This window comes from Gallus gallus, chromosome Z (assembly GCF_016699485.2).
Source record: "Gallus gallus isolate bGalGal1 chromosome Z, bGalGal1.mat.broiler.GRCg7b, whole genome shotgun sequence".
In the NCBI taxonomy this organism is placed as follows: Eukaryota; Metazoa; Chordata; class Aves; order Galliformes; family Phasianidae; genus Gallus; species Gallus gallus.
In genome coordinates this window covers 14,297,490-14,320,152 of record NC_052572.1, presented here as the reverse complement: position 1 = coordinate 14,320,152, position 22,663 = coordinate 14,297,490, and the positions used below count along the sequence as shown (strand labels likewise).

General features: G+C 39.1%; 1 protein-coding gene across 10 annotated transcripts in view; it reads right to left on the bottom strand.

Annotated features, from left to right (window-relative positions):
• NNT (nicotinamide nucleotide transhydrogenase) overlaps positions 1-22,663 on the bottom strand; it is a 43,873-nt gene that overhangs the window by 4,500 nt on the left and 16,710 nt on the right. For all 10 annotated transcript variants that reach the window (XM_015277552.4, XM_046905897.1, XM_004937220.5 and 7 more), the window contains 9 exons: positions 21,748-21,909; positions 20,818-20,928; positions 19,915-20,060; positions 18,997-19,192; positions 17,133-17,366; positions 15,295-15,455; positions 14,637-14,816; positions 9,209-9,368; positions 6,818-6,899 (listed from right to left, as the gene is read on the bottom strand). In XM_015277552.4, coding sequence (XP_015133038.2) covers positions 6,818-6,899; positions 9,209-9,368; positions 14,637-14,816; positions 15,295-15,455; positions 17,133-17,366; positions 18,997-19,192; positions 19,915-20,060; positions 20,818-20,928; positions 21,748-21,909 — 1,432 coding nt within the window. The remainder of the gene's footprint in view (positions 1-6,817; positions 6,900-9,208; positions 9,369-14,636; positions 14,817-15,294; positions 15,456-17,132; positions 17,367-18,996; positions 19,193-19,914; positions 20,061-20,817; positions 20,929-21,747; positions 21,910-22,663) is intronic.

The following is a 22,663-nucleotide window of genomic DNA, read 5'->3' as shown; positions in this document are numbered from 1 at the left end:
CGACTAAGGGTCCACAAGTCACATTACAAATATATCCTTATAAGGACAACTGAGTGCTCCATCACAACATTAACACAAAATGCAAAGATGACACAATTAGAAATACAGGAACAAAATTATGGACATATGATTAATTCACATAACGCTAAATATACTGCAATTAAAAGCAGTCAAAGAGAAGGATAACAGCCAGCTTACAAGGAATGCTTTATTTAAAGAAAGAGAATAGACTGTATTCAGCTGGTAAACATTTTGAATCCTGATGCAAAGGATAATACCTAGAATAAGGAAGAGGAGAACAAATACACTGGATGAGACATTCACAATTAAAGCTTTGCACCAATTATTCAGTAACATAAACCACATGTAGTACTGCAGCCAGTCCTACACTAAAACAAATTCAATCACTTGCAATACAGTAGAACTCTTATTCTGAAGCACACTCTGAAAAAAAAAAAAGCTATCACTTCTTTGGCAGTGAAAAGTGATTTTCCAACAAAATTCTCTTTTGTTTCTAATAAAATGATTTGAGCTTCTTTGTGAAGAAAACTGCTTTGGCAATACACTAAACAAAATACTCGTGAGGTTTCTATTAAGTACTATATACATATACAATCTTATTTCAAAGGCTGGAAAGCCAAAATTTAAGCTGCCAAGAGAATGAATTTCACCTTTGACTTCACCATTCCTGGCAAGAGGCAGAGAAAAAAAACAGAAAGGGACAAATGATCTTCGTTCAGGAAGTTATGGTATGAACGATTAGCAGTTAAAGATTCTGACAGACCCTGCTTAAAACCACACACTGTGTATTCACAAAGTTTGAGAAAACTACTCATACAAATGCTTTTTGGACAAGTATTGAAATGACTCCCAGAAGCCTGTTCTGAAGGCCTGCTAACCAAATATGACAGTAGTCTGCCAGTACCTCTTGAAACACAACATGCTACCGTGTCAAAAAGATTAATTAGAAATATCTCCTTATCTTAGGGTTTTATAACTTCGCAAGATAAGAAATACACACAGAGGAATAAAATTAGCCAGTCCCATCTTAAGTAGAATTTAGGGAAGGATGGAAAAGAGAGCGCTAAAATCCCTAATGTGTTGCAGAACGTCTAACAAAAGCTGCATATCTTGCTTCTGACTCACAGGAGCAGCAGTTCTTCAAAGCTACATGCTTTATGGCAGGAACGTTTTGTCACATATGCTCTTTTGGATGTTGAAAATATGAACCTTATTGCATTTAAAAATTCAAAACATGAATGACTTTATAGAAGAGGTACATTGCATGGTAAAAAGTTTTTGAAGTGAAAAATCACTAAATTTCTTTGTTCTGTTTTTTTTTTTTTTTATCAGGGACATAATAACTCCTTTAGCTATTTTTTCTTTTAATCAAGTAGAAATCTTATATTCTTGACTTTCTGTTTACTTGACATTACATTTTCAGTCTAGATTTACTTTATCCAGAACAGAGACGCAAAATCCTGCTGTGTCTGACTTCAGACACTATTCTGGTAGCTCAATGAAGCACAGATCCACCTTGATTTTTCAGTCTCAGCCCTGACTCAGGGGTTTACTTACCACTCCCACTGTCAGATATACTGAAGTTAGCACACACATGTATTGCCACTGATCGACTTCACACCCAGCAGTATGGGTACCAAACAAGGATACACCGCCTTTTTTCAGCCTCTTTCAGAGTCTTCAGCTTCATAAGAATAACACATCACGTTGAAAATAAGTACATACTTTGAACCTTTTCTTTCAAGATTTTCTTCTACTTTAGAATAAAGATCTAAAAATTCTCACAAGCATGGCATATCTAGAATCACAGACTCATACAATCATTCAGCTGGGAAAAGACCTTCAAGATCATCAAGTCCAACCACAACCTAACCATGCTACCCTAACTCTAACAATCCTTCTCTAAATCATGTCCCTGAGCACCACATCCAAATGGTTTTTAAACACATTCAGGGATGGTGACTCAACCACCTCCCTGGGGAGCCTATTCCAGTGCTTAACAACCCTTTCTGTAATGAAGTTTTTCCTGATATCCAACCTACACCTCCCTGGTGCAACTTGAGGCCATCCCCCCTCATGGTGTTACCTGTCACCACTGAGAAGAGACCTACCCCGCTCTCACTGCAATCACCATTCAGGTATTTGAGGAGAGCAATAAGATCTCTCCTCAGCCTTCTCTTCCCAGGCTAAACAACCCCAGTTCCTTCAGTCTCTCCTCATAGGGCATATTCTCCAAGCCCTTCAGAAGCCTTGTTGCCCTTCTTTGGACCTGCTTCAGCACCTCAATGTCCTTTCTGTGCTGAGGTGCCCAAAACTGACCACAGTACCTGAGGTGGGGCCTCACGAGTGCCAAGTACAGGGGCAGGATCACTTCCCTAGTCCTGCTCACCACACCATTCCTGATACAAGTCCTTCTTAGCACAGAAAGCATTTAAAAATCAAAAGTATTGCATTAAAATTACTGAAAAACTTCAAGATAAAAATACTGTTTTCTACAGTGAAAGTGACCAGATAATATTATTGTAATCAACACTGAAAGGGCGAACATACATAAACCAATGCAGAAGTGTTTCAAGATCGCTTTAACTACATGAAATCAGGATGCCTGTCATTACCATTCAGATATACCAAAGTTTGAATCTTGACATATTATCATCTTCAGTGCAGCACAGTTTTTAAGTATCACAATATGATTCTCCCATCACATATCATAGATGACTATGCAGATTATTAGCATCAAAGTACACTACTAGCTCAAGTAAGGCTTACATGCCTCAGCTATGGGATGTCCCTAGAAACAGTACTTGAGAATGGACAAAGCTCAGAGGCTCTGCTGGAATCAGATTTGCTAAAAAGAAGCTGTATTTAGCATACTTAAGTGAAGGCTAGTACTGGCTTTGTATTTTTAGCCACTGCAGCAAGTTTAACACAGCAAGGGCAAGATCCAAATACACGGCACAGACTTCCCTTAGTGAAAGAGACCTGCCAAGAACCCAACAGTAGGAAATAATGAAAATAACTCCAAAAACAAACTGACATAGTAAAGTGACTTCAAGCTGAGCTAATCCATTGGCATACCTACAGTATACCTACAGAAGCATGCAGCTACAGCTGCATCCTTGCAGAAGATCATACTGCAAGGTTTGATGGTTCTCTCTAGCTACACAGATACATTACTTGTGATAACAGATGTAATAGACAGACTTTGTCCCTTCATCAGCAGTGTTAATAATTCAGAACCTGCCTGGTTAGTGTGTCTAAGATACAGACTGAGAACTGACACATAACCTACCAAACGTCTTCCTAGTAAGACTACTTCTGCTTCCAAGAAACTTGAGTCAACACACACTGTTCTTAAACTGCCATTCAGCACTGTGGCAGCAGTTTCTATTTCATGTATACCTGAGTTATAAAATATGTGAAATCTGTTTAAGACAGCACCTTTACTGCTCAGTCTTTACAATTCCACCAGTATTTCCTGCAGAGGAATAAACAAGAGGTAACTTGAAATTAAATAATTTTAGCTTACCAGTTGAATGTTATAAATAGAAATGCGTAAGTGGTACTCATCCACATTTTATTACTCAGAAACATACAGCACCATTGAGGAAAAACATATCTGACTAGAGATCAGCCACAGAGGTAACAATAAAAATTCAAAAATGCAGATTTAACACTAAATCCATCCTGACACATTTTTAAATAAGTAAGAAACCCATAAGTGTTTCCATGTGTTTAAAAAAAAAAAATCAGATTCTCCAGCATCACAAGACATAAACTGAAGCCCAGCAAAACATCTATTTATAAAAAGAAAGTTTTTAAAAAAAAATAAACAGCATTTTAACAGCTAATCTGAAATGGTGTTAAAGAAGTCATCTGTGTTTCCCAACAACTATTAAAGCTTAAAAAAAAAAAAAGATATCTCAACTATGAATTAGTCTTAGCAAGACAACACAAAACATAATTTTAAAAATTCTTTCATCCTGAAATTTGATTTCTTTTCAGAAACACTATATTCAGGAAATTAAAATACATTTATAGAAAAATTCTTAGGAATGCAATGCTGAGGAAAAAGCTAAACTTTTTAGAATGTATAAAATTTTTAAGTGTATTGTAACATTAAAAAATAAATGCCCTACATATGAAATTTTTATATAATTTATGTATTAGTAACAAATTATTAAGAATGTTATGTAAAAAAAGCAGAATTTCACAAGTAGGAACCTTTACACATAGCATGTACTCAAAGAAATACACTACGGTGGGAGCTTTCCACAATACTCTGTGGAAACACAGAACTAGTTAGAGAACAAGCATTTTTTCTCTAAGTCCAATGAATTTAGCCTATGAAGTTTCATTGTTTTGCCCATCCATAGCAAGGAAAACCTATACTGAAGGCTCACTGATTTTCAATGTGATCCCATGTATTAATGCGTTAAAAATGTGATCTACTGCAAGATCATCTCAAGTAAGTGATGATATTAGCTATGCAATGTAATGACTAGAACCATCTGAGGTTTCCAAACTTTCCTGTATTTTTAAATTTAAACCCCAGTCATAAAAGTGTTTGCATCATATTATATAATCCACACTCTTCACCGGGTATGTTATGGCCACATGCATAGTAAATGAAAACAACAGCATGTCTGGACCAACTGTGAGCCAGGATGCAAAAAAAAGACTATATGACAGATGCAATTTATCTTGGCACAGTATGGGCACTGCAAATTGATGACAATCGTATGTCCATGCTGGCACCTTTCCAGAGAGGATATGTGAGAGTGTCACTACATCTGGATGGTGAGCGTACTGGGGTCCCAAGGCACTTCAACCCTACTGCAACCAGAGGGACAGCAGCTGCACTCAATGAACACCGTGGGAGCTCCACAAAGTGATGAAAGGCCTAAATTACCACAAACTGTAAATACAGATTTATTCCATTAAAATACTAGGTAGCCACTACAGTGATCCCTTCCTGAAACTGACTCATTTCAAGTATAAGCTGGTTAATTCAAGGATTCATTCATGCTTCTCTCTCGCAAGGCCAACATAAGAAGGCAAAAAAAAAAAATCAACAGTCTTCTGTAATCACCAAGATTAATTTAAAAAAGAGGAAGAAAAGCTTTCCCACACAGAATCTCAGAAAGGAAAGTCAAAAGCACATGACACCATCACTGTACTAGCCAAAAAGGTTTTTCTAGGTTCTGTTTGTGCAAATACCTCTTTTAAGCCATGTTACAAGCGGAACTGCAACACTCTTAGATAAACACCTACAGAGTTGTTGCTAAACTCTACAACTTTGTTCTTATTTGCCACAGTACATGCTGTAAAATACTGTGATGACATATATGAATGTTTTCAATGAGCTTGGAAAAACAGTGAAAGAAAATAAAAAAAACACCACCAAAAAAACACTGTTTACTCAAATATTGATTCCAAAGGAGTCACCAGTTAACTGAAATTAACACTTGAAAATCAGAGAATGAGTTTTGCTAGCCAGCATGCATCCAAATATACTGTTTCAAATTAAAACTGAACTTTAAAAATATTAAGTTACTATAATTAGAAAATAGTTCACTAAACACTTAGCAAGGGAACCATAACACTAACTTTCCCATATTTTCAATACCTCTAAGAGGCATGAGAATTTGAAGAAGAGCTTGAGGCCACTACCAGCACCTAAGAAGTCTCTCTGCTTTTTGGAGCAACACACAAGCAGAATAAATCTATGGCAATGGTCACAGGCACTCCAAAAATCCTTCCATGAAATAATCAAAGAAAACTGATTAGTCTTGTTTGCAATAGCAAAAACTTACGGGAACCCAGTAAAAGTAGATCTCAGATGCTTATGGATCTGGGATACCTGTCATGACAGAAAGGCTGAGCAAGATGGGATTCCTTAGCCTGGAGAAGAGAACGCTCAGGAGGGCATCACTTTAACACAGTGATTCTGTGAAGAATCACGTTACATTAAAATAGCGATAGATGTTTACAGAACATTCTATCTCCACTGGCTGCTTTCTAAACAAATCAGACTGTAGAAATCTCAGATGTGCGTGAGATTAGACACTACAGCCCTAATGCTTGAAAAAAGTAAAGGGAAATCAAGCAGCGTATCCTTCAGAAGTTCTGCTGCAAAAGATCACCTGGATTGATCCTTGAGGATTCTAGAAGAACAGAGCAGGCTAAGTATCTACTTTTAACAAGGGGACTGTTTGCAGCACATCTTACTCCAAACACAGGTGCCGCTCTTGAGCTAATCACTGAACATTATTAGCTATTCCAGAGCACAGAAAACTGCCAGTAGAAGACAAGAGAACAGAAGCAAGACAGTCTGTATTTTTTTTTTTTAATCTTAGAAGGGAGTCTATATAAATATTCCAATAGCAATTGATTTTTTTTACATCCATGTTGTTTACTACTGCTGCTCTTAAGTAGTAAGCACTGCTGCCATTAACGCAAATAAGTTATCCCAAGAAATATACATTCTTGGCGCAAAGGCTGTTTGCTACCTGATACTTTTCCACTTTACATGAGACTGGCTGAAGCAAACATTTTCTCCATATTGCAAAAGGTCTGTATTTCCTGCCAAGGATCCCTTATCATCCGCACTACAGCCCTTCAGCTAATCCCCAACAGCATAACAATCAGAGGAGATAACTTCCTAGGGGAATTCACTCAGAGACTAGCTTAAGAATGACTGACGAAAGAAAAAGTAAACTAAATTATACACCTGCAGATTATCTTAAAGAAATGAAAAAAAGCTGTAATAGTTTTCATCAAGAAAAGTACTTACCTCACATTTTTCCCTTGTTCTCTCAACATCTTCACTAGATCAGCTATGGGGTACTGAGCTTTTGCTGCACACAAACCATAGCCTGAAAGAATTCCAAAGTTTTAAGCAGATGTGTTATTTCAGCGTAGACAGAAAATCATAGTAAGTATACCTTCCACGCAAAAATGCTATCGTAATTAAAATTTGACATATAATGAATATGAATATATATACACACATATATACACATACATGAATATATATACACATATATATGCACGTGTATACACACACACGCATACATATACACACATACACACACCCTGAAAAACTCCTCAAGAATGTATTTTGTGTGTGTGAGTGCTGAGGGAACTGGCGGAGGTGATAGCCAAGCCACTTTCCATCATCTATCAGCACTCCTTGTTGACAAGTGAGGTCCCAGAAGACTGGAGGCTTGCCAATGTGACTTCCATCTACAAGAAGGGCTGCAGGGAGGATCCGGGGAACTACAGGCCTGTTAGCCTGACCTCCGTGCCAGGGAAGATTATGGAGCAGATCGTCTTGAGGGAGATCATGCGGCACGTGTGGGACGACCGGGGGATCAGGCCTAGCCAGCATGAGTTCAGTAAGGGCAGGTCCTGCTTGACCAACCTGATCTCCTTCTATGATCTAGTGGCCCATCAGGTGGATGAGGGAAAGGCTGTTGATGTAGTCTACCTAGACTTCCCTAAACACTAAAGCCTTTGACACTGCCTCCCACAGTATTCTCCTGCAGAAGCTGGCAGTCCATGGCTTGGACAGGGTAAGGAACTGGCTGGAGGGCCAGGCCCAGAGAGTGGTGGTGAATGGAGTTAAATCCAGCTGGCAACTGGTCATGAGTGGTATTCCCCAGGGGTTGGTGCTGGGTCCTGTCCTGTTTAATATCTTTACTGATGACCTGGATGAGGTGATTGAGTGCATCCTCAGTAAGTTTGCAGATGACACCAAGCTGGCTGAAAGTGGTGATCTGCCTGAGGGTAGCGAGGCCCTACAGAGGGATCTGGATAGGATGGATAGCTGGGCTGAAGCCAATGGGATGGGATTCAACAAGTCCAAATGCCGGGTCCTGCACTTTGGCCACAATAACCCCAGGCAATGCTACAGGCTTGGGGCAGAATGGCTGGAAGACTGTGTAGAGGAAATAGACCTGGGGGTTTTCACTGACGCTAGACTGAACATGAGCCAGCAGTGTGCCCAGGTAGCCAAGAAGGCCAATGGCATCCTGGCTTGTATCAGAAATAGTGTGGCCAGCAGGAACAGGGAAGTAATTATCCCCCTGTACTCAGCACTGGTGAGGCCACATCTCGAGTACTGTGTCCAGTTTTGGCCCCTCACTGTAAGAAAACATCGAGGCCCTGGAGTGTGTCCAGAGGAACAAAGCTGGTGAGGGGTCTGGAGCACAGGCCTTATGAGGAGCGGCTGAAGGAGCTGGGATTGTTCAGTCTAAAGAAGAGGAGGCTCAGGGGAGACCTCATTGCTCTCTACAACTACCTGAAGGGAGGTTGTAGTGAGCTGGGAGTCGGCCTCTTCTCTTGTGTGACTAGTGATAGGACTAGAGCTTCAAGCTGCACCAGGGAAGGTTCAGGCTGGACATTAGGAAATACTACTTCTCTGAAAGGGTGGTCAGGCACTGGAATGGGCTGCCCAGAGAGGTGGTAGAATCACCGACCCTGGGGGTGTTCAAAGAGCGTTTGGATGTTGTGTTGAGCGACATGGTTTAGTGAGAACCATTGGTGATGGGCAAATGGTTGGACTGGATGATCCTGAGGGTCTTTTCCAACTTTAGCGATTCTATGATTCTATGATTTTACATATATACATGTTTTTCAGTCTGACCACTACAATTTATCTCCTCTTTTTGGGGTACTGACCATTAACAGTACAACAGTTAGGCCGGACAAATTATGTAACAACTTGTTTCATCTTCACAGAAACATGTTCCTCGTTCAAACAGAAAAGGAAGCATTTATTTCTAGTATTCTTCTCGTTCCAGTGCTAAAATATAATTTAACACCATAGGTGTGGTCGTTCAACTGAAGAAAGCATGTCTTGAACTACTACTCACCTGACATCCCTGACATCTCCTAACAGGAAAAGTACCGCTGAATCATACGAACCTATAGCCAACAGGAGTTACATGGAACTCAGATTTTTCTACTTTAATTCCAGTATTCATTGATATCAACTTAGATTTAGATGTTTGTTTTCAAGTTCTTCAACAATTGCAATACAGAATTGAGCAAGTAAAGCATAAAAAAATACACTCAGTAACTTAAGTGATAGATACTTACTTTCAAGACAGCAGTTTTTTGTTTTGTTTTAAGGTACTTGTTTTAACAATACACCTTCTGGTATGAATCAAGAATGTCCTACCTGGAGTAATAATAATGCTATTTGCTTCTTTTATCATTTCAATTGCGTTGTCCACATTAATTTCCGTGTGGGTTCCTGTGATTTCCATAGGCTTTCCACCAGCTGTCGATGTGGTGCCATAGCCCCCCAGAATCACATTTGCAAGGGAACGATTCATAGCCTGAAAGACATGAGGTTTTTGATAAGCTAAAGATTAAACCCAAAAACAAAACAGAGAAGACTTCCACAAAGGAAGCGTCTGGAAACATTAAAGCTCTCCTGATGATAGTCTTTATGTGCTGGTTTTACCTGCTGACAACTCAAAACTTCTTAGAATAGGGTCCTTAAAACAGGCACCCTGATTAAAACAACAGTAGCCAAACATCCGTTTCTAACATGTAATATTACAAAGAATGACAGATAATCGACATTTCACCAAGGCAGAAAACAGAACACATGAAAAAATACTGGTCTCATTCTGTTCCTAAAGCTGAGAGATATAAAAGGATATATTTATGACAGAAATTTTATACACACACGTATATATAGGTTCCTCCAAAAGTAATGCCTCCTATATATTTCTGTGGAAAATACAACAGATACTAAAAACACAATTGCAATATTTCACAGAGAAAAATCTCAGCTACAAAATACTGTTTTTCAGAACAGTCACCAGTGTTAGCTATGCATTTTCACCAGGGATGAACAAGAGCCTGCAGGCCATGCTCATAAAAATAAGAAGCAGGGGAGGTGATCCATGGTTTCACAGCTGTTATAATAGCACAGTTGCTAGGAAAATGATGCCCACGTGGTCAGTTCATGTTTCACTAGCCCAAACAGATGCAAGTCAGAAGACACCAAATCCAGACTATACAGTGGATGTAGTAGGACAGTCCAGCCAAGACTGTCAGTGTGCTCCACTGTGCTCAATATGCCTCAAAGCATATTGAACCTGGCATTATCATGCAAAGGCTGTCTTCTTCTCTGACCTGACTCTAGAAGAGTGAGCCTTCAGGTTTGTCAGAGTCAGTTTGTCCAGGTTTCAGAAAATCCATCACCACATCACCACCTCTTTCCTACCCCTAAAGACAGCATACATAACTTTACCTGCTGAATGCTGTGTCTTGAACTTTTTCTTCTACGGAGAATTTAAATATTGCTACTCTGCAGACTGCTGTTTTGACTCCAGCTCATAGCAGTGACAGCATGTCACATACAATGGGATCCAGAGAACTGTCACCTTCGCATATTGACTCAATAGGTCTTGACAAACTTGTATACAGTATTCTTTCTGTTCCTCTGTACGCATTCATGGGATCCACTTGGCACAATTTATCAGACCTTCCAACACTGCCACCATCACTTTCAATGCACTGAAGCTAATACCCAGCACCATACACAGCTCCCTGGTCATAATCCACTGATTTATGTGGTGGAGTTGATCAAGATGCTCTTCCTTTAGTGGGGTGACAGTTGCACAGGGCCACCTGGAACATGGGTTCTTTCATGTCGCTGTCACCACCACTGAAACACACCACCCACCACCTCACTGTGCTTGCATCCACTGTTTGGTTTCTGTTAACATTCAGAAAGTATCAATGAATGTCAATGGGTGCCATTTTTTCTGTACAGAGGAATTCAGTAATACACCTTTGCTTCACACATTCTTCCATGTCAGACACCATTCTGTTAGACTGTCCCTCTACTGCCATCAGTCGCACAGCAACAAAACATAAATGGAACATTGGTGGGAAGATTCAGCTTCTACTGCCATACCACCTACATCTGCCTCTCTGATGTTGTGGGCCAACATAACCAAATAGGAAGCATTACTTTCGGAGCAGCAGCATGTGTGTACACACACTTCTTTTTTTTGAGATTTTGTTTTTTTAAGTTCTTAAGCAGCTCAAGATGTAAGCATAGAATTCCATGTAAACCACATGACTCTTACAGGCAGTACAGAAGCAAAGCTCCTGCGGGATCATAACAGAACAGAACACACAAAACTAACCAAATACTAACTCAAAACAAACTTTAATGAACTGAAGAGGGCCATTAACTTACTCACAGAGCACCAAGGGGGAACAAGAGATCTTAAACTAGGAGCTTTAAGAGGAGAACACATCCTAAAAATTCACCTCTGAAGATACATAGTCAGGAAAAGACACTGGCTAAATGCTTTCACTGGCATGTCTCCTTGTGAATATGGTCCCAGAGAAATTATCTGGAAGTAGGCAAAACTTGTAATTGCAGTAGACAACAGCTCAGAAGAAATAAACAGGCATAAATTGCTTATTTAATTAAACATGTGTCATACGCTTGCTGTGCTAGCTCATAAACCACAGCAAAATTTAAGAATGGATCTAGAGAGATGAAAATACAACCAAGAGGAAAAACCTCACACAGAAGTATGCTTCCAAGTGTCCACGTTCCACTGACAGATAAAATCATGCAACCCTACAAGTTTTTGCTGTAGCCTGACAAGATGTTCCATTCTTTGAAACTCAGCATCCAGCAAATGAGCACAAGAAAGATGCTAGAAAAACTTCCATTTATTCTTACACATTATCAGTGTTCTGGCTACTGCAAGGATGATGCACAACAGGGCCCAAACACAGACTTTGTGAAATCAGTATTTTGTACTGTCTGCAGTGGGCAGCAGTTCATATCCTTTAAGAACACAATGCCTTTGATGCATATCACAATACTAAACTTTTAAACAGGAGAACAGACTAGTATACTATGGCAGTTACAACTGACAAGACTGTTCAGGCAGAAGAATACACTTTTCAGATGTTGCACACTGAACTTACAAGAACCAAAACACTTTTCAATTCTTATCTAAACTAAAAGGCCACAGCAAGGCCAGGCCAATTTAAAAAAAGTTCAAATATTATGAGAAGTCCGAGAAATCACACAAAGCACACATGAAATCAATGCACCCTCGTGCAGTTCCGAACCACCGAAGGCTTCAAAGTGAGCCGAGACCTCATTAAACAACAATTAACCAAAGCATCAAAAACCTACTCAGCACAGGGACAGTGTTTTAAGTCTTCAATAGCCTTATTCACATTCTTTACCACCACAGATCACACACACACAGTAATAAAGTGCAGGCTTCAACACTGCAATTACTCACAGATAACAGAACTACCAGCAAAAAAAAAAAAGCTTTACGTACAGTGTACACACAGGTAATACCACTTCCCCCCACCAGGAAAAGCCAAGCCCCTGATCTCTGAGAACTGCAAGTTCTTCCACAGCAAACTGTGCCCACATGAAGAGCACAGCTGTAATGCATAAGGGTGCAGCATATGATGTGTAAAATTAACAGAGTTTGTCCCTTGTCTTGCTCTGTTTCAACCCCAATGGTTCCTCTCCTATCTGAAGCATATTTTCCATCCCTAAGCATACTGATTCTAATAACTACTGCTGTAGACACCAAATATTCACTGCAAAAACAGGGAGAAAGGTTAATTGAAACAACTGTTGTGGAAAAAAAGCACGTTGCATTAGCACTTTAAAAAGTGGTCAAAATCCACAAAAAGGGTGAGGAGCAAAGCCTTTGCCTTCTTACTTGAAAGCTGAATTCTTTAACTCATCCTAAATATGCACACAAAGGGGGAGGATGGCCAGAAAAATCCATCAGTAAGATAGAAGAGCAAAGATTTCAAAGGATTAGGGAAATAGATGCTGGTGAGTTTTACAAACTCAGTTGTAGGAGATTATCTGGACAAATTTGGGATTAATAAACTACAGTTTGGTTTGGGTTTTTTTTTTTTTAATTTTTGAAGCTTTCACCCGTTAAGATGTTTCTGCAAATACCTTCTCATCAGCACTAGGCAAGTCTCACATCATTGCCTCATCAGCACAGGTTACAATAGCCTAAAGCAGAAATCTTTATTGGAACTACTGAAATTCTGAAACATTTGAGGAAGGCAATATTACTGAATTCCTTGATTGTAACAATACCTTTTGAAGTAATGACTTCCTTTAAAGGAGGCAAAACACAAAATAAAAATGCTGGGAGATAAACAAATTGTTCTGTTTATTGTGCAAACTTATACAAACTGATTTTAATTTTTACCAGCTAATCAACTTTAGTTGTCTAAGCCTATGCGAAGCAGCAGAAGACATCTAGAATATTATCTCAAAGACTAAATTTCCCAGAGGTTGAGAAATACGTAGAGGAAAACCCCCCCTGTCACTGAAAATTTTTTTTTTTTTTTTTAATAATTAAATCCCCAGGTTTCCTAGGGAAGTATGACAAAACTCTCTGCTAGCAATAAAAGACAGAAGTAAGAGAAAAGATATTAAGTTATACAATGACCATGCCTGGGGGAAAATACGTATCCAGTAGATCCTGCTTTCACCAGGACTTATAAAAAAATCTGGTATTTACTTTAAAGAACATACTTTTCAAATCTGTGTTGCCCTGTAAGCAACATCTTTCGACAGATATGATCTAAACTGCTGACTGAATGCACGAATTTAAATTTAAACAGATGTTCCATGAGCCACATAATTTTATTTTCTTTTGTCAAGTAGATACAAAACATTTAGGAAAGAACAAGCTCCTTTAAAATTCATATCTGGGACAGTCTACTTGAACTTCCCTCCATGAAGCTGCACAAATAACGGTTCTTAAGCTTTTCTGAAACTATTCCTCACTCCTAATATGACAACATTATTATTTTACTGGAGGAGACAGAGTAAAAGATGATGGCCACGACTGACCATAGGAAAGCTTTAAGACAGCACAACAGCAACAATTACCATACAAGAATGCAAAAGAACTGAAACAAAATCATACAAAAGAGAATCACAAGGTTGGTAGCTGCTTCAGTTTTCATGCTCTGCCTTGGAAAACACAAGGAAAAGAAATACAGGTAGAGAAAAAAGATCTGTGTGTTAAATATCCAGAAAAAAAAACTCTATTAATAATAACGCATCATGATTACACCAAGAAGTGGAGTTCAAGTTTGCTCTGACACACATATTACTATTTACAACAAATCAGTGTAAGTTTGCTGCCACCCAGTGGTCCTTCAAAGTAACTGTTTTCTGAAGAAAGCACACCATCCCACACTCCAGAAAATGAACTTCAAATTACCCTCCAACCACTTTTTTTTTTTAAGGAAAGCACTATGCAAAACACCTTCTGCTGATGAATTTACATTTAATTTTAATAACACTGTAAAGTGACACAACAACAAAGACAAGAGAACAAGTAATCATACCTATTTGAGCTTAGATTCAAATCCCGGATGCCCAAGTTAATGCAATGGCTTTCCTTTTTAGGATTTGAAGTAGGTCTTTCTCTAGACCAAAGGGGTATTACTTCTAAGTACCTAGCACCATTCTCTTCCAATTACTTATCCTTCTAGGGAATGTTCTGAATTAGGTTTTTCATTACATGGAAAACGTACAATTTCTGCTCACTTCTTACCACACACATGATGTAAGAGAGGATGGCCCCAGAGGATCCAATGAGTGCACCAACAATGGTCAGCAAGTTGTTGTTCAGTAGGAAGCCCTCAGCACACAAGGCCCATCCAGAATAACTGTTCAGGACAGTAATAACTACAGGCATGTCAGCACCTCCAATAGCTGCTGTTAAAGTGACACCCTGGAAAAGGAAAGCATAAGCTAGGACTAAAGAGAACATGCAGAAAGGAGAGTCTGCCTGCAGCTTTCAAAAAAATAAATACGAAGTTACTTAATAATGAATTAATGTATTTTCAATATAGAAGACATTAAGCTCATGCTGGAGGACAAGAAGGAGCTTCACTGTCCTTATCTATGTTTATTTACATATCTTTACTTGCAAAATCAATGTTTCAGTTCCATGGATTTTTAAAGATGAACATTCTGGAAGTATTTTAAAATACCAGTTTGTCATATGAGTCATAGAGTTGTTAAGTTCTGTTTTACAGCTAGATTTTGGAAAGTCAGATACTATTTACTACTGAAAATTAACATACAGGCACTGCCTAAAATAATGGTGACTCAGCATGGTAAAATACAATCATTATGTGGAAACCTGCAAAGATAGAGAACAAACTGCTTGTTTTATCCATTCTGCCTTCTTTAATTCCCCAACTTACCATTATGGCTGAGAGAGCTGACACAGAACCGAGACAAGTAATCCCCGTAGTGTAGCTAGGATCAATCATGTATGGAATCATTCCACCAAAGCTGGCAGCCAGTAACCCTGCATTCAGTGCATGTCGACCAGGCAAGAGCAGAGGTGCAGAATTCAGGATGCCTGCAATCAAATTAATGTGCAGAGATCAACATACATATGTGGGCCATCTTGTCTCTTGCTTCAGAGAAGACTGCACAGCTCAACAAAAGAAAAGGGAGTGGGGGGGTGCAGAGGGAGTGGAAAGATAAAGGGGGTGGAAAGAAAAGATGAAATCAGACCCTGTGCTGACTCAGTACCGCAACGCATTCGGGCTTATTGTAGATTCTCAAATACTCCTGGTTTAAACTCCTGTTGTGTTTCCTAAATCTTTCTTTATTGTTTCAGAAAAAAAATCTAAAGATATATTTTCCTCTCAAAAATACTTTATTTTGTGGTTTTAATTTTTCAACTTTCTAGCCCCAAGCTTCTGCAAGCTATATATTACAGAGCTTCATAGGAAACTCCTAGCTAGAATTTCTTCCTACAGCTATTATCAGCCTCTCCAAAGCTGTGTGCTTACAAACACATGACAAATGACGAACATATCCTTATTTTTACCATAGTTTGCGTTTTGTATCTCAGTTATTTTTTAGCTGTTGTTTTTTTTCTTTTTCAAAATACAACAGCAAGGACTAAAAATAATGCAAGTTACTTTTGCTTTCCATAATTACTTAAAAAGTGTCTCAAGACAAGAAAAAGAACTGACAGACTCAGGACCTGGGAGCAAAGAGTGTGACCTACGACACCTAATTCAATAGTACAGAAAAGCTTATTGTGATGATGTTGATTTATTCAGCAAGGAAATGGAAGGGAAAAAAAGCAGTGAAGTTACCAAGGACATATCTACCCATCACTGGGAGCGTGTGAAGGCAGGGGACAGAAGTGGAGAAGAGGAAGAAGAATTCAGAATAAATTAGTAAGTACTTAGCAGAATGCATGCTACTGACAAAACCTTCAAAAGGTTATTAGAGAAGACAGCTTTTCACCCATGATATGCTTCCTCCTTCATTGGCTGCTCTCCAACACTGAATAAAGTAAACAGATGTTTCCCAAAGAAACTACTGCAAGGCTGTAGAAGGATTATCAATAGGAAGCTCTTGGCTGGAAGCTTTTAGGGACAGTTATTATCTGTTTCTCAAAAGCTGTGTCTTTACAAAATCAATGTAATAAGGAAACACATGCACGAGAATCAGGAGATAGTGTGTGTTTAATTTAGAACACTTACTAAAACATTAAGAGGCATGGAGTATGGAATTGGCATGATAGACAAATAGTGAAGTATTATACTACAAAACTAACTATCTAAATGAAGCCTGCAATGCTAAGAACAAAATTTCATAAATATTACCATCGCATTCCAAGTCAAGCAACATAAAATTACACTATCTATGCAGAAAGACAAAGTTGTGATCATATAACATCTTTGATGACCTCTGAGGTCCATGCCATTCTAACTTCAAGAGAACAGAAAATTCTGTCAGGTACAGTTGTTGTAACACTCTAAAGCAACACTTATTTCTAGATAAGATGAACTGAGGAAAGCTTATAAGATTTGGTAATTAATAAAGGTAATATGTCCAAGCACTGAAGGGAAACCATTCATAAAGCTGTACACAAGAACAGAATAAAAAAGAAAACAGCAGATTGAACAGAAGTAAGTAAACAAGCTCTCTTTCCAATTACATACCGGTCTGTCAGAGCTAAATCCAGATGGAAAAAAAAAAACCCTTTAACAAATACTTAGCTCTGAATGCTCACCTTGCAGCTTTCCATAAGCAACAAGAGAGCCACTGAAAGTCACTCCTCCAATGTACGTTCCAAGGTATGCCACAATCTTGGTAAGGTTTGCAGCTGGATCCGTAGCAAAGTGAGGATACTCAATCATGTATTCTGCTACACAGGTGAGCACAGCAGCCAAACCAACCAAACTATGAAAAGCAGCTACCAGCTGAGGCAGATCTGTAATCTGGATGCGTTTAGCGATTGTCAAACCTATTGAGAGTTGAAGACATAAGGGAATTCTTAACAACACAATCTATGAAGTTAGAAGTTGATGTATCATTGCACTGTGCAATGAATACATGCTAAATACACATCTGTTACTGTGAAAAAAATTTCTACACTAGAAATTGCTCAGTGTGACCATTTAAGCTGTACACATTTACTCTGCACAACAAGGATACTGTATAAACTAAAAAGACAATTAAAGCATATGTTCTAGATGCTTCATGAAGTATTGAGAAATTCAGAATTTTCTGTGAAGAAAGGAGTTTGAAAAAGGTAATTTGGCTTCAGTCAGCACTACCGCATGTTCACATTCCCTATCACAAATGATGCTCTCCTGCTTTCCACCAGTCTCCTCATTCTTTATTATATCCTGATGCATTAATAAATGTCCTGGGACTTGCAATTTTTCATTCACATACGTGCAAAATAACATGAGCAAGTAATAGATAATAAGATAGTGAATTGGACTTATGCAGCAAGCAGGGCTCTGCAGGTGTGGGCTCTGTTGTGCTCTGCTTACAGCTGCCTCATTGTCAGATAAGCACCACAGAATCACAGGTGTTGGAAGGGACCTTTGAAGACCATGTAAATCCAATCCCCCTGCTAAAGCAGGTTCCCCCCACACTGGGCAGAGCCAAGCCATAAGCAACACTGAGTGTGATCTTGGAGAACATCTATAACAGAGGGAAAAACTACCATACATCAGCAGCTGGGAGAGAAACTGAGAAAAATAGCCCTGCAGGCACCAAGGTCAGTGCAGAAGGAGGGCAGGAGGTACTCCAGGCATGGAGCAGAACTTCCCTGTAGCCCAGGAGAGGCCCCCAGTGGAGCAGTGCAGCCCCGTGCAGCCCACAGGAATCACACAGAGCAAATCTCCACCTGCAATCACAGTGTAGCAGCAGATGCAGCATGAAGGAGACTACAGCCCATGAAGAGCCCACAAAGGAGTAGCCCCAGGCCAGAGCTACAGCCTGTGAGGAGCAGCTTGCAGCAGAGCAGGTGGGCTGGGGGAGCTGCCACCTGCGTGTAGCCATGCTGGAGCAGTGCCTAATGGATGGGCCCTATGATACAGAGCCATACTGGGGCAGTGCTTGGAGAGCTGCAACCTGTGGGAAGCCCATGAGGTTCTGTTCAGGATGGATGGCATCCAGTGGGAAGGAGACTGTGTGGAGCAGGGACAGTGAACATGGGGGAATGGTAGAGATGAAGCTATAGGCTGACTGCAGCCCCCATTCCCTGTACCACCCAGGAGAAGGAGGTAGAAAAGGGGGGAGAACGGGAGCATTTTTGTTTTAGTTCTCACTGCCCTGGTCTGCTAGCAATAAGCAGTAAATTACATTAACCTCTCTGCGCTGCATCTGTTTTGCCTGTGACAATAGCTGGTGAGTGATCTCTATCCTTATCTCAGTGCTTGAGTCCTTCAGTGTATTTTCTTCTCCTGTCCTTTTGAGGAGAAGTAAGACAGTCCTGTGGTGGAGCTCAGCGGCCCATGGAAGTGAAACCACCATAATCAGTCAATTCACCTGACCTACACAAAATATCATATATCCAGAGCTTACATAAATGCAGGTGGTGCTGAACATACATTCATTAGTTTAAAGAATAATATACATACCTATTGTGCCACCGAGTGCCATTGCACCTGACATCTGAGCCAACAATTCAGGTGAGGGTTTCAGGCCTCCTAGAGTTGCTGCTAAACCTCCTGCAACACCAATCATTCCCAAAGCATTTCCAAGACGAGCTGTTCCTTGGGTGGACAGACCAGCCAGGGCACCAACACAGCATAAGCCTGAGCCCAGATACATCATCTTTAAAATAAGAACATTGATATGCATACATCATGTAGAGGCACAAAGCGTGTAACATTATTAGGAACTTTTTCATTATTACCCAGCATGGCAGTTTTCTACAGAACATCAGGTGGCTTGTGCCTAACTGAAACTCTTGACTGAAGATGTGCTAAAGAGATGCGATTTTGACCAATTAAAATGTACTATTTATTAAATTTTTCTGTCTTATGAGCTTAGTTTATGTATCCGTCTGCTCCCCTCATGAGAAAGCTGCAGGCCACCACAAAATTTCCACTCAGTATGCTCTTCTCTGGCCTGAAGAAACCAAGAGACCCCAGCCCCACTTTTCACACCTTGCCCTCCAGACTCCTCACCATCTTCGTATCTGTCCTTTGGATGCACTTTAATAGTTTTATGTCTTTGTATTGTAGTGCTCAAAACTGCACTCAATACTAGAGCACAGAGCAGGTTTCTATAGTCAATTTACAATTTAAGCTGTAATTTAAGAAGGCTGCCCAATGAATAACATGTTACTTGCAGCTTCTGAGAAAATAATAATAAGCTTTTAAAATCAGCAGAATCAGTAATTAAAAGTTAATCAACTTCAGATTGGCCTTGTGGGAATACGCAACTGGTGAAAAATTCTAATAGCTAATTTCCTATTTATATGTCTATGGAGTATGTACTGAAGAATCGTATCACACTGGGAACAGTGAGCTAAGTGCTAGTTATCTTCTTACCTGTTCAATGCTATAGCCACCACTAAGAGCAGCTGCATAGCCTCCTACAAACACACCACCAGGAAGTAGGTACAAGTAGTTGTACTCAGGAGGATCTGTGGGACGTTTGAACATATCCAGCATTCTCTGTGTAACTAGAAAACCACCTAGCCAAAAAAGAATTCAACAATTAAAAAAATAAAATAAAATCTGAAACTTAGCATGTGTCAAGCTACAATTGCTTGGTTAAATCATATTACTGCACAAAGCTATTAATTAGCACTAACTGAACTTTCAGAAAGTGAGTAAACTGGAAATAGAAGGATCTAATCAGGATTAGATGCTGTTGTCTTTTTTAACATTTGGAGGGAATTCATAAGAAAAGGAGTCTGAAAGCTTGGAGGACTTGTTCTGGCTTCATACTCTATGCTGACGATAGTGTACAGCCTAGCTTATGACTCCACCCTTCTCCCTCTCTACACTGGTAAAAAACAGTATTTCTAAGTCACATGACTTATTTTCACATTTATATTAAGCTGGAACTTCTGAAGATCAAGCATAATTTTGTTCCGTGCCACTGGTACATTCCCCAAATGGAAAAAGGGATACAAGGTCAAATGCAGTACCATCTGGGAGTATAAAGGAAAATACATTTCATACAGTCATCACTCAAGTAATACTGTAAAACAGAAATGCACACTTAAATCTTTCCTCAAAAAAATAAGTTACACCACAGGGAGTGAGAGCTAGACATATGAGCTACTGTTAAATTTGTTTCATTTATTTTTCCTTTTATTGATGGATGTTATTAGATCCTATTGCCAGAATAGTAACTTCTCAAGTTCCTCCATTTAAAGGTAAAAGAAATAGAAGAATTACAGATGTGCTGTAAGTTATCCTTAAGGAAAAGGCTATAATTCATACCTGCAATATTGATTGAAGAGATAAAGGCTGAAAGAACTGCTAGACTTTGTGGAGCATTTTCAGGGAGATAGGTTCCTCCCATCAATACCAGCCCACCAACTGCAGTTAATCCTGTTTAAAAGAGGAAAAAAAAATATCTTTACTGAAATTTACAAGGTTCTACACCTATAGAAAGCTTCCTTTCAGCTATCAGATACTAATGAACTGAAATTGTAACTCTTATTCTACATATTAGCACTTAAACAAAGACTGCCATGATCTTAAATTAACAATGATCTTCAATTAACAAATATAAACATATTTCTAAAGAAAATAATTAGCACGTGAGTGTAGTTTTGAAGTACAGTGAGACAAGAGTAGAGTCAGCTTCTGAGTACTGGTTCAGTAAAGAAACCACTTTCAAAGGTCAAAGCAGATCAGATATGAGGTCTGTCAAGATGACACAGCTTCTCTCTCTCTCTCCCCTTATATGAAATATTTATAATGTCACCAATCTTACAGATCCCTGTTAGAAATTTACACTCTAAAGTACATATTTTGAGAAGAGGAAATAAAGAAAAGTGGGAAATAAGGAAGACAAGTTATTTTCAGGGCAACATGATGGAGATAAAGAAGGAAAAGAAGTTTTGCATCAAAGGGGAGACTGCAGCATCCCAAGTAAAACACATGGCTTGAGAATTAGAAGTTCATTACAACAACAACAAAAAACCCACTAGAACATTACATTTGTCATGTTATATATAAAAAAAATGTATTCTTGGAAATAGCATATTTCAGTTGTCTGTGCAATTCATGAAAGTAAAGAGATGCAAAGCAGTACTATGCTCTTTGGCATTTTAAAAGGCAAATCAACAGATTTCTGACTGGAACTCACAAAGGAGTTGCTCCTATTCCAAACAGAGAACAAGTAGCTGTGTGACTGTTACTTACCTGAGATGGCATTAGTCACTGACATGAGTGGAGAGTGAAGAGCGGGAGTCACACCCCATACTGTATGGTATCCCACTATTCCAGCTAGGCCAAACGTCGTCACCATTTGAGTGAAAGCAGTATTGGGAGAAACAATGCCAAGTCCTAACATGCTAGCTAGACCTAGAAGAGAAGCACAGTAAAACTTTTCTATAACTTTTAAATGGTCTCCTACTTTTAAACTCTGCACAACAGGAGTCCAGTATTTAGCTAGAAGCAAAACGAAGTTCCGCGCACGGACTTCTTTCAGTACGAGCAGGATTATCTTTGACAAGACTCTTCAGGTTTCTTCTGAAACAAAAAATAATCCATAAACATAACATGGATGTTTGTGTTGTGAATGCAGATGAGGATGCTAGGATAAGGTTCTACCTTAACGCTTACTCTTGTCAATCTACGGTTCCACACAAAAACAGTAGTAATCGTGCTGAGAGTACTACTACTCATTAGACTCAAAACATGAAGAACAGAGGTAAAATTTAAGAATACTCAATTCATTAATTACCTTAAATAGAACTGATGAGCACAAGATACTTAATGACAGGAACAGCTAATATTTGCTTGTCAAGACAGTGTCCTATACCCAATACTTCAAGGAAGACTGTATTACACAATACATTAAAGGCTGAAGAAAATAATATTAAGATTACTCTGCTGCAAAAAAATACATACCATCTCAAGCAAGAGTCATTCAGAAATTTCACTGTTTTACTGATATTTAAATAAGAAAGCAAAACATATGCACATGCACACAGCATGAGTCCGTACTTTTGGTTAAGTTTCTAGAATTTTATTCTCCTCTCAAAAGACATAATCACATAGCACCAACTTTCCACCAGGATATACAGCCAATCAACTGCTCTCTGAGTCAACTATT